The sequence below is a fragment of the Oncorhynchus keta genome, chromosome 35 (assembly GCF_023373465.1).
Source record: "Oncorhynchus keta strain PuntledgeMale-10-30-2019 chromosome 35, Oket_V2, whole genome shotgun sequence".
Taxonomy (NCBI): Eukaryota; Metazoa; Chordata; class Actinopteri; order Salmoniformes; family Salmonidae; genus Oncorhynchus; species Oncorhynchus keta.
Window position 1 is genome coordinate 55,598,632 of NC_068455.1, and position 14,743 is coordinate 55,613,374.

General features: G+C 45.1%; 1 protein-coding gene across 29 annotated transcripts in view; it reads right to left on the bottom strand.

The window, feature by feature from the left end:
* LOC118369143 (EH domain-binding protein 1-like protein 1) overlaps positions 1-14,743 on the bottom strand; it is a 63,943-nt gene that overhangs the window by 22,020 nt on the left and 27,180 nt on the right. For 22 of the 29 annotated variants that reach the window (XM_052497127.1, XM_052497128.1, XM_052497125.1 and 19 more), the window contains 7 exons: positions 13,794-14,015; positions 13,440-13,499; positions 13,074-13,230; positions 9,570-10,094; positions 2,336-9,325; positions 2,127-2,195; positions 1,665-1,928 (listed from right to left, as the gene is read on the bottom strand). In XM_052497127.1, coding sequence (XP_052353087.1) covers positions 1,665-1,928; positions 2,127-2,195; positions 2,336-9,325; positions 9,570-10,094; positions 13,074-13,230; positions 13,440-13,499; positions 13,794-14,015 — 8,287 coding nt within the window. Of the gene's footprint in view, positions 1-1,664; positions 1,929-2,126; positions 2,196-2,335; positions 9,326-9,569; positions 10,095-13,073; positions 13,231-13,439; positions 13,500-13,793; positions 14,016-14,216; positions 14,709-14,743 lie in introns of those variants that run through there. The other 7 variants (XM_052497121.1, XM_052497120.1, XM_052497132.1 and 4 more) reach the window with 5 other exon arrangements.

The following is a 14,743-nucleotide window of genomic DNA, read 5'->3' on the forward strand; positions in this document are numbered from 1 at the left end:
ACACCACACAATCAAATGTAAAGGATTTTTTAAAACCATGCTTGCAAAAATGTATACTGAACAAAAATATAAACGCAACATGCAACAATTTCAAAGATTTTACTGAGTTAAAGTTTATATAAGGAAATCAGTCAATTTAAATAAATTCATTAGGCCCTAATCTATGGATTTTACATGACTGGGAATACAGATATGCATCTGTTGGTCACAGATACCTTAAAAAGGGTAGGGGTGTGGATCAGAAAACCAGTCAGCTCGACACATCTCCTTCACATAGAGTTGATCAGGCTGTTGATTGTGGCCTGTGGAATGTTGTCCCACTCCTCTTCAATGGCTATGCGAACTAGACAACATTGTCGTACACGTCAATCCACAGCATCCCAAACATGCTCAATGGGCGACATGTCTGGTGAGTATACATGCCATGGAAGAACTAGGACATTTCCAGCTTCCAGGAATTGTGTACAGATCCTTGCGTCATGGCCTTGCGTTATAATGCTGAAACATGAGGTGATGGCGGCAGATGGCGCAACAATGGACCTCAGGATCTCGTCACGGTATCTCTGTACATTTAAATTGCCATAGATAAAATGCAATTGTGTTCGTTGCCCGTAGCTTATGCCTGCCCATACCGTAACCCCACCGTCACCATGGGGCAAATCTGTTCCCAACACTGACATCAGCAAACCGGTCGCCCACACGACGCCATACATGCTATCTGCCATCTGCCCGGTACAGTTGAACCTGGGATTAATCCGTGAAGGGAACACTTCTCCAGCGTGCCAGTGGCCATCGAAGGTGAGCATTCGCCCACTGAAGTCGGTTACGATGCCAAATTGCAGTCAGGTCAAGACCGTTTATGACAATTTGTGCAGAAATAATTTTTTTGTGCAAACCCACAGTTTCATCAGCTGTCCGTGTGACTGGTCTTAGACGATCCCGCAGGTGAAGAAGCCGGATGTGGAGGTCTTGGGCTAGCGTGGTTACACATGGTCTGCGGTTCTGAAGCCGGTTGGACATAGTGACAAATTCTCCAAAATTACGTTGGAGACAGCATATGGTAGAGAAATTAACATGACATTCTCTGGCAACAGCTCTTGTGGACATTCCTCCAGTCAGCATGCCAATTTCACACTTCCTCAAACCTTCAGACATCTGTGGCATTGTGCTGTGTGACAAAACGGCACATTTTAGAGTGGACTTTTATTTTCCCCAGCACAACATGCACCTGTGTAATATCTCAGGCCACACCTGTCAGGTGGATCGATTATCTTGGCAAAGGATAAATGCACACTAATGGATGTAAACAAATGTGTGCACAACATTTTAGAAACATTTTTTTGTGCGTTTGGAACATTTCTGGGATCTTTATTTCAGCTCATGAAACATGGGACCAACACTTTACATGTTGCATTTATATTATTGTTCAGTATATATATTCATCAAAATTGTAACTGATATTGCAAAATAAAGTCTAGAAGCACAAATCTTACACTATACGATTTCATACCATTCCTGTATTTGGCTAATGCTCTGTTTAAGTTACGTGAAATCCAAACTCCAAAAACAGCCATAGGAATGCAACACCATGCAGATCAACACAACTAAACCAACACCATGCTGGCAGTTAGTGAGGTTGAGCGCTGTGGCCCTTTCACACTTACCGCATCTCATAAACTTTCACCTGCCTAGCCACAGTAACCTCTTCCTTCTCAGAATGCTCTATTCCAGAGACTGACTCTGCGACTTCTTCTACCGCTTCTTCCTCACATATCATGTCCAAGTCTTCTACAACTTGATACTCTACTAGTGCCACAACCTCACACGCCATCTGGCTGTGTGAAATGTCTTTTGGCTCATTGTCAACAGCTGCTCCCATCCCATACGGTAATGGCTGTCCCCCTTGAGCGGGAGACTGACACGAAGGGCTGAAAGAGAGTGACAGGAAGTGAGAGACCAAATAAATTGGAAGAATTACACAGTGAAAAGCACAGGGCATGCACCTTGCAAGAATAGTGCAAAAACACAGTAGTGTCAGTCAGATGTGGAGGAGATGGTGCACAAGCATTATTGTAAGCAGCCAAACGAGAACAGCTGCACTCCTGCAGCAAACCAACACAACCCACCTCTCTCTGACAGTCAAGAACAATGGCATGTCTGTAGGAATGGAGTGCCACATTCGGCAGTGCAAGTGTCTGAAAACAGAGTTGAAATGCAAGTGTTTCATACTCTATCTGACAGGCAACTGACAGGCAGAGAAATGTGCTTTAAAGTCTCACAAAAGTGCCATAACGCAGATTTAGAATAGTCTGCTCTCCTACTCCCACTCACTCACCCTCTTTCTAGAATGCCCACTTCTTGCGCCTCATATCTGGTCTGAATGACACCCTCTTCCTTGAGCCTCTCCAAAACTGAGCCATGTTTAAATTCTTGTTTGTTCTCATTCACCACTGATTCGATTCGTTTGGGTTTGTGGCTATGCTCTGTGTGGCCCTCCTTGCAGTCATATATCTCCTCTGCCCATTCCATTCTTTCACCTCGACTTGACTGTTGACTTATAGACGAATCACTGTCGAGAGGCGTTTGACAACGTGTCGATGGAAAGCCAGGGTCAATGGCCTCACTTGGGCAAGATGGCAACATAGACACCATTCCCTTCTCCAATTCATCATGAGTGGGAGCCAGAGACTGCACTGTTTTCTCTTTCAGTGACTTTTCCAAAAATGGCTTCTCCTCCACAGGACACTGATGAATTGGAGGATCCTCTTGATTTTGCGTCTTTGTGGATGGAATCCCTTGGACATGTGTAACCATTGGGCAAGTTAACAAAAGACTGGGCATGTTTGGCTCTTGTTCTTCTATAGGCCATGGTGCTGATGGAAAGCCATGTATACTAGCGTCTTTTGGGCAAGATAGTAGCACAGCTGCCATTCCTTTAGCATCATCTGATCTACTGACTCCAATAGCTGGAATCTCTTTCTGTGTTTGCTGCCATAATGGTCCATCTTCCACAGCCCAGTTCTCTACTAAAACCTTATCTACTTTCTCTGGTTGTAAAAAGGGAAAGCCAGAGACTTTGGCAACATTGGAGCATGATGATTTAACTGTAGCAGTGATGTATTGCTTTGTCTTGGGTCTTGGGGCAGAGGGGAAACCAGGTATTTTGGCTTCTTCTGGACATGTTGGCTCCAGGGCCATCATATGTCTGTCAAACTCTTTGTCATCTTTTAATCTACTCATAACTGGTGATGAAAGTACAGTCACAGAGAGCCTCGTCATGCGTGTGTCTCTGTAACAACAGTCTCCCTCAAATGGAGAGCATTCCAGAGTCTCCAGAGTATTAGCAACCCTCGTTGGTGGTGTCTCCCAGAGTACACTCTTGACTGTCGGCCAGCCCTCTACATAAGCGTGATCAGACATGACTGACTGTCTTGAAGGGAAACCAATTATACTAGAAACTTCCGGGCAAGATGGGGAAAGATTAGTCATGCATGGCTTTTTCCCGGCTTCAACATGAGCATCTTTTGCTCGTGGACCCGATGGGAAGTTAGTAAGGGTGGCTTCTGCTGGGCATGACAGCAAAATACTTGTCAATATTTCTCTGTCTCTAAATGACATTTCCTCAGATGGACAAATCTGAAGAGATGGGAAACCTGGATTCAAAGCAAAACATGGACATGATGGTATAAGAGATAACATTGCCTTTATCATGACTTTGTCTCTGTAACAACAGTCTCCCTCAAATGGAGAGCATTCCAGAGTATTAGTAACCCTCGTCAGTGATTTCTCCCAGACTACACTCTTGACCATCGGCCAGCCCTCTACATAACCATCATCCAACATGATCAATTCTCTTGAAGGAAAACCAATGATACGAGACACTTCCGGACAAGATGGGAAAAGGGAAGTCATGCATGGCTCTTTTTCTACTTCAACGTGAGAGGCTTTGGCTTGTGGAGCCGATGGGAAGCCAGGAAGGGTGGCTTTGGCTGGGCATGATGGTACCATACTTGTCATTATTTCTCTGTCTCTGAATGACATATCGTCAACTGGAGAAATCTGGAGATTAAGTCCCTCTCCTTTCCTCAAAGATTTAACCCAAAATGTCTCCCTGTCAACATGCCAGCCATCATGTCCTGCCTTGGATGGACGTCTTGAGGGGAAACCTGAAGCCCTTGAATATTTCGGGCAGGTAGGCCATAGACATACCATGCTTGGGATCACCTTAACATGAGCCCTATCCGACTTGTGCCGTGACGATGAGGGAAAGCCTGGAATGGTGGCTTTTATTGGGCAAGGTGGTAACATAGACACCATAATTGTAATCATCGCTCTCTCTTTGAATGATAATGTTTGCACTGGACAAAAGGATAGTGTGCCTCTATTATTTAACGGCCTCTCCCACAGTGGCCTCTTGTCTGCACACCAGCCATCTTTATCTGAATTGATAGGAAGTCTTGAAGGTAAGCCAGAAACTTTAGAAACTTTAGGGCAAGTCTGCAGAAGACTGATCATGCTTGGTGTGTCTGCAAACTTCTTCGCAGGTATAGAGGGAAAGCCTGGATTCATAGATCCTTCAGGACAAGATGGCATCAAAGCAAATATTGCTTTCATTTTGTCAATGTCTTGCTGTGATCCGTCTTTTGGAAAAACATCTTCCTTGTGGTCAAACATAGGCTTGGGGTCAACAAACCACTCTAACGCTGTAACCCCCTCAGTGGATGCGAGACCCGGTAGGCTGGAAACGTTAGGGAACATGGGAACAAGACTCAACCTATTGGGTTGTGGTGCAGATGGGAAGCCAGGGATCCGAGCAGCATGAGGGCATGATTGCCTCAAAGGAATGTTGATTTTCATTTCCTCTTTGTCTGCTTTTGAGCTGTCAAAAATGACTTTCCTCTCCTTTGGTGGTCTCTTGTAAAATGGCCTCTCATCAACTACCCACCCTGTTTCCCTATTCCCCTCAATGGATGGAAAACCTGGGAGACTAGAAGTTTTAGGGCAGGATGGAACAATATGCATCATACTTGGTGTCTCCTCAGCCTTTTTGCGTGGTGCAGAAGGGAAACCAGGAATCATGGATGCTACTGGGCAACATGGCACCAAAGCAACCATTGCTTTCATTTTTTCAGTGTCTTCTTTTGGTCGGTCTTTTGGAAAAATGTCTTCTTCCTCTTCCTTCTTTTGCAAGTGTTCAAACATAGGCTTGGGGTCAACAAGCCACTCTAATGTTGTAGGCCCTTCAATGGATGCGAAACCCGGGAGACTGGAAACTTTTGGGCAAGCAGAAACAAGACTCAACATACTAAGATCTACCTCAGCTTTGGGATGTGGTGCAGAGGGAAAACCAGGAATCCTGGCCTTCTTCGGGCAAGATAGTAACATATCTACCATGTTATTTGTAGCGTCTTTGTTGTCATGTGGCATTGCCTGTACCAAAGAAACTGTTCTTTTCTTAAATGGCCTCTCCAAAAGTGTTATCCAGTTAGCATGCCAGACAACATTTTCAGACTTATGCAGATGTCTAGAAGGTAAACCAAAAACTCTGGAAAATCTAGGACAAGTAGGCAGAAGGTTCATCATAATTGGCTCTTGCCTCGGTGCAGAGGGGAAGCCAGGAATACTGGCTGCTCTTGGGCAGGATGGTGTAAGAGCAAGCATGGTGCTGGCCATTTCACTATCATTATAGACTGTGCCAACATTATCGAATAATCCTGACATTTTTCTTGGTGAAATGTTCAAATAATCTTTATCTACTGACCAATCTGGTGCCTGATTCAGATCCAAAGCTGGCAATCCAGAAACAGTCGATACCTTTGGGCAAGTAGGCACAAGATTCACCATACTTGGGGTTTCTACTGATCTCTGCCTTGGTGCAGAAGGGAAGCCAGGTACATTGGTTCTCCTGGGGCAAGATGGTACCATAGCTACCATATGTTTCAGATCTTTATCATGAGCTGGAGAAATGTCTAGAATTCGCACACCCCTTTCCCTCAACGGCTTCGCCCATAGTGGCACTCTGTCCACAAGCCAATATTCATCTCTAGACCTGATTCGCTCTATAGAGGGTAAACCAGAAACCTTAGAAAGTTTAGGGCAAGTAGTCAGAAGACTGATCATACTTTGTGTGTCTTCTAGCTTCGACTGTGGTGCAGAGGGGAAGCCAGGTATACTGGCCTTCCAGGGGCAGGATGGTGACAAAGCTACCATTTTTTTCACAATTTCCATATCATGATAGACTGTGTCAATATCGTCCAAATGGAACTTTGATTCTTCTGGCCTTTCTCTAGATGGCAACAGTAACTCTTTATCAACTGGCCACTCTACTGTTTGTGTCTGTTCGATAGCTGCCAATCCAGGAACGCTAGATACCCTTGGACAATTTGGCATTATGTTAACCATACTTGGCTCTTGCCTTGGTGCAGATGGAAAGCCAGGAACACTAGCCTTCCTTGGGCAAGATGGTAACATGGCCACCATATTTTTCATTAGCTCATTGTCCTTGTGTGGCATTTCCTGCATTAGACATGCTGTTCTCTTCCTCAATGGTCTCTCCAAGAGTGGCCTGCTGTTAGCATGCCACTCAACATTTGCAGACTTATTTGGCTGTTTGGAGGGTAAACCAGAAATTCTAGCCAGACTAGGGCAAGTAGGCAGAAGGTTAACCATATTTGGCTCCTGCATTGGTGCAGAAGGGAAGCCAGGAATACTGGCCTTCCTGGGGCAAGATGGTACCATAGCTACCATATGTTTTACCATATATGTTTCATGAGCTGGATAAATTTGATGAATCGTTACATCCAATTCCCTCAATGTCTTCTCCCAGATTGGCATTCTGTCCACAATCCAATTTTCATGTCTAGACATTGTTGGGTGTTTGGAGGGTAAACCAGAAATTCTGGCCAATCTAGGGCAAGTAGGCAGAAGGTTAACCATGCTTGGTTCATACCTTAATGCTGAGGCGATGCCAGGAATACTGGCTGCGTTTGGGCAGGATGGTTTCAGAGCTGCCATGTTTGTGACCACTTCACTATTATGATCGACTCTGCCATCATTCTCCAAATGGAACATTGATTCATCAGGCCATTCTCTGGGTGACAGTGACTTTTTGTCAACTGGTAATTCTACTATTTGTGTCTGTTCTATAGTTGCCAATCCAGGAACTTTAGATACCCTTGAACAAGTAAGCATTATGTTAACCATACTTGGCTCTTGCCTTGGTGCAGATGGGAAGCCAGGAATACTAGCCTTCCTTGGGCAAGTTGTCAACATGGCTACCATGTCTTTCAGAATTTCAGTGTCTTTGAATGCCATTTCCTGATCTTGTAAAAAAGGTCCTTCTCTTTTCTTCAATGGCTTCTCCCACAGTGGACTGCAGTCCACTTTCCAGTCAATATCATCTGAATTGTTTGGAAGTCTAGAGGGTAAACCAGGTACTCTGGGAAGTTTATGGCAAGTAGGATGAAGACTGAGGATATTTGACTCTTGACTTGGCATAGATTCTACACCAGCCTTTTCCAGGCAAGATGGTAAGAGAGGAACCACAAGTTCATTGTGCTCATATGACGTTGCATGTGCTACAGAAAGTGAAGGGATCAGCTCAACTGTTTTCCTCAATGGCTTTTCTATTATTGGCCATCTGATAGCATGCCAGTAGTCAGGTTCTGACTCAGTTGGATGTCTAGAGGGTAAACCAGAAACTTTGGAAAGTTTAGGGCAAGTAGGAAGAAGATCATACTTCATGATCATTCTTGGGGATCCTAGCCTCTGCTTCAGTTTTGAAGGAAAGCCAGGAATACTGGCCTTCCTTGGGCACGATGGTAACATGGCTACCATATATTTCAACATCATTTTGTCTTTATATGCAATGGTAAGAGTGGAAGAAATTGGTTGAATCATCACATCTATTTTCCTCAATGGCTTTTCCCACAGTGGCTTTCTGTCCACAAGCCAATCAGCATCTCTAGAACTGATTGGCTGTTTGGAGGGTAAACCAGAAACCGTAGAAAGTCTAGGGCATGTAGACAGAAGACTGGTCATACTTGGTGTGTCTACTAGCTTCTGCCTAGATGCAGAGGGAAAACCTGGAATCCTGGCCTTATTCGGGCAAGATGGTAACATATCTACCATATTTTTGGTAAGTTCTTTGTCCTTTTGTTGCATTTCCTGCGCTACAGAAAGTGCTCTGTTCTTCAATGGTCTCTCCAAAATAGGCCTACTGTTAGCATGCCAGTCAACATTATCTGACTTAATTGGCAGTTTAGAGGGTAAACCAGAAACTCTGGCCATTAAAGGGCATGTAGGCAGAAGGTTAACCATATTCAGTTCAGATTCAGAAAACTTTCTTGTCCCAACATTGGACAATTTAGTAGGCTCTTGCATTGTTTCAGATGGGAAGCCAGGAATACTGGCTGTTTTGGGGCAGGATGGTTTAAGATCCACCATTTTCTTGACCTTTTCACTATCATTATAAACTGTGCCAACGTCCTCTAAACGGACCATCAATAATTCTACTTCTTTAGGTAACTTATTAAACAGAGCCTTTGTATCTACTGGCCAGTCGGCTGTCTTTGCCGGGTCTATGGTTGGCAGTCCAGGAACTCTAGATACCCTTGGGCAAGATGGCATTATGTTAACCATGCTTGGCACAACCTGAGCTTTGGGCCTTGGAACAGATTGAAAACCAGGAATAGTACTCTGACTTGGACAAAATGGGACAAGCACTACCATACGTTTCAACATTTCTTTGTCTCCATACACTTGGTCTAAAGCAATTGACGACGAAAGCTCAATAACCGTCTTCTCATCATGTGGTCTCTCCCATTTCAGCTTTTTATCCTCCCTCCAACCTACAGCCTCTGCCCCTTCAGTCTCCTTTGGTTTCCTGGAGGCCAAACAAGGTGCACTGGATACGCTTGTGCAAGTTGGCACTAGATTCACCAAACTTGGTTCCGTTTGTGTTTTGGGTGGTGGTGCTGGTCTTTCTGTTTTGGGTGGTGGTGCAGGTCTTTCTGTTTTGGGTGGAGGTGCTGGTCTTTCTGTTTTGGGTGGAGGTGCTGAGGGGAACCCAGGAACACTGGCTACCCTTGGACAACTTGGCAACATGGAAGCCATACTTTCCATTACTTTCTGGTCCTCATCCGATGTTTCAGGGGCAGGGGTGATAATTGGTGTTCCTTTCAGGGGCTTCTCCCATAATGGACTCTTATCAATGGGCCATTCTTCGGGTCGGGCCTTATATCTGTTCCTAATCAATGTGGATGGGAAACCAGGGTAACTGGACACTTTTGGACAAGATGGCAGCGAGGCAGCCATACTTTTAGTTCTAAAGGGACAGGGGACACCAAGGATATATGTCAGAGGAAAGGTGCCAACTGGGAACTACAAAACATGTTCTTGTGTTTAAATAACTAGTGGGACCAGCCCTTAATATTTATTGAAATGCAAACCTATAAGGTACATAAGTACTACATGTCTTCAGGACATGCTAACATGTTTTAGAACTAGTTGAATGACTGACACATTGAGGAACAGGGGTATGTAGTGATTGTGCACCATGCCACACTTACCCCCAATCCATGGGTACCCCTTGTTCTTTTGAACATCTTGAACCTCTTGTTGTTTTGGGAAAATATTTAGGAGCATCTTTCTTAGGGACCAGTGTCTGCCCCTGCTCTTTCTTTGGGTCTTTCTCCTTTGGCAGACCCCTCTGCGACACTCTGTACGGCCGTGTGGTCTGCAACTCAGTGAGGTGGGAGGGCGGGGCCGTCATCCTCTGCTGCCCACTGGTTACTGTCACAATCTGTTCAGGCTCTGGTTTGGCTAACGGTGTCCCTATCTGCATGGACATCTTGTTCAAGTGACTCCTCGTTCTGTCAAGTGACTTCATGGATGTGACTGTGGGCTCAGGTAAGCCAGGCCTTTGCATGGATGCAAAAGGGAGAGGTTGCTGGGGTGTTGGAACTGGTAGTGCCCTGATTGACCTCTCCTCTGCCTGACTTTTTGCAATCGGTTTTGGCATCTCAAAATATTGGAGCCCCGGAACAGAGGGTGCTCGGGGGCTAAAGGGCAGGAGAGGGGTCATGCTCTCAGGTCTGAGGGACAAACAAATCAAGGTCAGAGTTCAGAGGTCAAGGAAGGGGGGGGAGATTGCATCTCCATAGCAACGACGCAGTGAAAAGCAGGCAAGGTTCCCCATATCAAGCACGGTCAGAGGTGCTACTGTTAAGGGGCACAAGCACAATCTTTGCCAAGGATTTTACTTTAATTCTTTGGCATACTTCTAGAGTTAGCATACTACTAAATTGCACACAAAGTAGACAACCAGCAAGCGCTCAGTCAAAAAAAGTAAATCATGTACGACAATCACTGGGCCAAGACGAGCAGAGATCTCTCTATGTATTTAAAATGTTTACATTTGACCCTTATTTAACTAGGCAAGTTCGTTTTTAAGAACAAATTCTTATTTACAATGCCAGCCTATTGCAACAGCATTGCAGCTTGAGGAAACTTGATACACTATAAATCTGCCTACCAGAAACTAATACAATCGTTTTGGTTTCACTATTGACAACCAGGTAGTTTCCAATGAATCTCAATATTTCAGATGGATACATTGCTACAGTGGCCATGCATCCTGAGTGACAAAATATGTAGTTCTAGCTTTGCAGTGCCAAAGCAAACAAATGGTTCTAATTACAACGTTTAGGAACTCTGCCATGCCAACAATTTAGGACAAATAAAATAGCTATTTTATTTTTTTATTTTGCTTATATTTAACCAGGTAAGCTAGTTCAGAACATGTTCTCATTTACAACTGCGACATGGCCAAGATAAAGCAAAGCAGTGCGACACAAACAACAACACAGAGTTACACACGGAATAAACAAGCGTACAGTCAATAACACAATAGAAAAAAAGAAAGTCTATATACAGTGTGTGCAAATGGCTTGAGGAGGTAAGGCATTAAATAGGCCATAGTAGCAAAGTAATTACAATTTAGCAGATTAACACTGGAGTGATAGATGAGCAGATGATGATGTGCAAGTAGTGATACTGGTGTGCAAAAGAGCAGAAAGTAAATAAAAAACAATATGGGGATGAGGTAGGTAGTAGATTGGGTGGACTAGTTACAGATGGACTATGTACAGCTGCAGCGATCGGTTAGCTGCTCAGATAGCTGATGTTTAAAGTTAGTGAGGGAAATGTCTCCAGCTTTGGCAATTTTTAGAATTCGTTCAGGTCGCAGTGGTGGGTGGTATAAGGGAGTTTGGTAACAAAACGGATGGCACTGTGATAGACTGCATCCTGTTTGCTGAGTAGAGTATTGGAAGCTATTTTGTAGATGACATCGCCGAAGTCGAGGATCGGTAGGATAGTCAGTTTTACTAGGGTAAGTTTGGCGGCGTGAGTGAAGGAGGCTTTGTTGCGAAATAGAAAGCAGATTATAAATTTGATTTTGGATTGGAGATGTTTTATATGAGTCTGGAAGGAGAGTTTACAGTCTATCCAGACATCTAGGTATTTGTAGTTGTCCACATATTCTAGGTCAGAAGCATCCAGAGTAGTGATGCTAGTCAGGCGGGCGGGTGCGGGCAGCGAACGTTTAAGAGCAGTTGGAGGCCACGGAAGGAGTGTTGTATGGCATTGAAGCTTGTTTGGAGGTTAGTTAACACAATGTCCAAAGAAGGGCCAGATGTATAGAGAATGGTGTCGTCTGCATAGAGGTGGATAAGGGAATCACCCGCAGCAGGAGCGACATTGTTGATATATAGAGAGAAAAGAGTCGGCCCGAGAATTGAACCCTGTGATACCCCCATAGAGACTGCCAGAAGTCTGGACAACAGGCGCTCCGATTTGACACACTGAACTCTGTCTGCGAAGTAGTTGGTGAACAAGGCAAGGCAGTCATTTGAGAAACCAAGGCTATTGAGTCTGCCAATAAGAATACGGTGATTGACAGTCGAAGGCCTTGGCAAGGTCGATGAAGACGTTTGAACAGTACTGTCTTTTATCCATGGAGGTTATGATATCGTTTAGTACCTTGCGCGTGGCTGACCTGCACCCATGACCAGCTCGGAAACCGGATTGCACAGCGGAGAAGGTACGGTGGGATTTGAAATGGTCAGTGATCTCTTTATTAACTTGGCTTTCGAAGACTTTAGAAAGGCAGGGGAGGATAGATATAGGTCTATAACAGTTTGGGTCTAGAGTGTCACCCCCTTTGAAGAGGGGGATGACCGCGGCAGCTTTCCAATCTTTAGGGATCTCAGGCGATACGTAAGAGAGGTTGAACAGACTGGTAATAGGGGTTGCAACAATGGTGGCGGATAATTTTAGAAAGAGAGGGTCCAGATTGTCTAGCCCAGCTGATTTGTATGGGTAGGCTCAGGCAAGTAGCTGTGGGGGGTGTGGAGCTGTTGGCTGGGTTGGGGTAGCCAGGAGGAAAGCATGGCCAGGCATAGAGAAATGCTTATTGAAATGTTCGATTATCATGGATTTATCGATGTTGACCGTGTTACCTAGCCTCAGTGCAGTGGTGTTGATGCAATATTGATCGCAGACAGCACACGATTTTTGTGCAATAACATGACAGCTGCCTTAGACTCAAACACAACTCACTCAGACAGTTATCCAAGACACTGTATCTATGTCACCATTATAACTAATAAGAAGAGTACACAGACTACAGCAAAACTAGGAAAACCACAGCATTGACAAGAAGAATTGTTACACAAGACATTTCCTTGAAGTCGGATGGTGACTGTATTCCTGACCTACCACTAAAATAGTTTTAGGCCTTTTCAAGTTAGTAGGAATGTGAAATTCACTCGTCACAGTTATCAATATGTTCAATTGACCATACTGTTGTCTTTCAAAGTGGCCTTTACTGTGTCATCTTACATCTTTGTCTGACAAAACTCCATCATGCAAAAGAATAACAACAAAAAAAACAGACCATGCTCACCATCGACATTGAACGAAGATGTTCAGGCTAAAACCAAACCAGCCAATTCCAAGCATAAATCATGAGCACCACCCCCTGTAGCTGTGTAACCTTTGAATTCACTCACCCTGCCGTTCCCTGGACAAACTCCATTCCAAACATTGAGTCCGCCCCCCAACTTCTCGCATAAGCTCTTGTCTCAAAGGGCTTAGCCAATGGGTCAAGTGAGGATGTTGACGGGTCTGGCCTCTGATTGACAATACTGATCATTCCAGCAGTGCGGGCTAGAAGGGATGACAGAGGAGGACATCGTGAAGATTCATCTGACGGCATTAATACACACCGTCTTGGCTGTGGGGACAAATCCTGACTTGAAGATCTGAGCCCTATAATTTTAAGTTAAGTACACAGATCTCAAGTTAGGATTTGGCCCCTGTGTATAGATTTAGGGATGTTCCTAAAAGGCATTGTGGTTGCTTAAGGTCTTACTCACTGGGACTTGTGGCAGTGGTGTATTCCTCCTCTGTCAGAGTGCTCAACTGCCTCTGAAACTCTAGAAGGGAAAGACAGGACAAGGTTAGACCTGATTATCTTAGCGGGAGAGTTAGCTTGGCAGCCGTGACGTGATCAATAACCAACGACGAATGAAGGAAACACATTTAATGCGAACCTAAAATTCGTACAATCAACAACAATTAGCAAGAGACTGTTACAACCAAAACAACTCGCTAGGTGCCAAGTGTTCTCATGTGAAGATTGGCAAGGGAAGACATGTTATCATCATAGCATTCTATCATGAATGTCCACATTATTAAACATGAGGACATTGTCGCCTCAGGTTGTATACCTGTCTCTTGGGGAGTAGTGACTGGTGCTGGGAGGGGGGCAGTGGGGACTTGAGTCTGAGAGCCAGCAGAGAGCACAGGAGAAGGAACAGGATAGGGGGTGAGAGGAAAGGGTGAGTGGGGGAGCTCCAGAGGAGGGGAGACCAGCCTCTTAAAATTGGGGTGGACCATGGTGGGAACCACCTGGTGCATCCATTCTGCAGTCTGGAGCGCAGCAGGGGGGACTGAGGTTGACAGTGAGAAAGAGAGAGAAAAGAGAGGACACATGGAAGACAAGGAAGGAAAGACAAGGGGGGAGGAAAGAGGAAAGAATTGGATTCATAAGCGTTTCAACCAGTTTGGATCAAAGTACAATTGTGTAGACTGGTTAGGCAAGCATTTCTCCAATGTCCATGCTTTGGGCTGAATCTCACTGAGATCTGTACCTGACTGGGAGACAGTGGCAGAAGTAGGATCTGCAGCACACGGAGAAGCGCCGATAGCATGAGGGGAGGGACCAGGAGCAGGGTCATAACATTGGGCAGCGGTGTGGTCAGAAGCAGTAAGAAGCCCAGGAGTGGGAACAGTGGGATCAGAGGAAAGATCAGGGGTAGAGGATAGGGAAGGGTCAGGGGTGGCGGTTGGGGCAAGGGCTGGGTCATCAGAGGTAATGAGAGTAGGGTTAACATCAATGGGAGTGGATGAGGAAGAATCAGAGACGATGGCAGGCGCAGAAGCAGGGGTGAGGACAGGAACATCAGAGCCAGAGGAGGTTACGAGGGGGGGGGATGAGGACACAAGAGTGCGGTAAGGTGCTCCAATTGGGTCAGATGCGTAATCAGGGGTGGGGAGAGAGGAGGATGCAGGAGATGAGGCTAGCACAGGGGGAGGTAAGGGGAGCGGAGACTGCAACATGGAAGAATGGGACACATCAAGGGAGAATGACATGTAGGAATCAAGCTGAGAGAAAGCA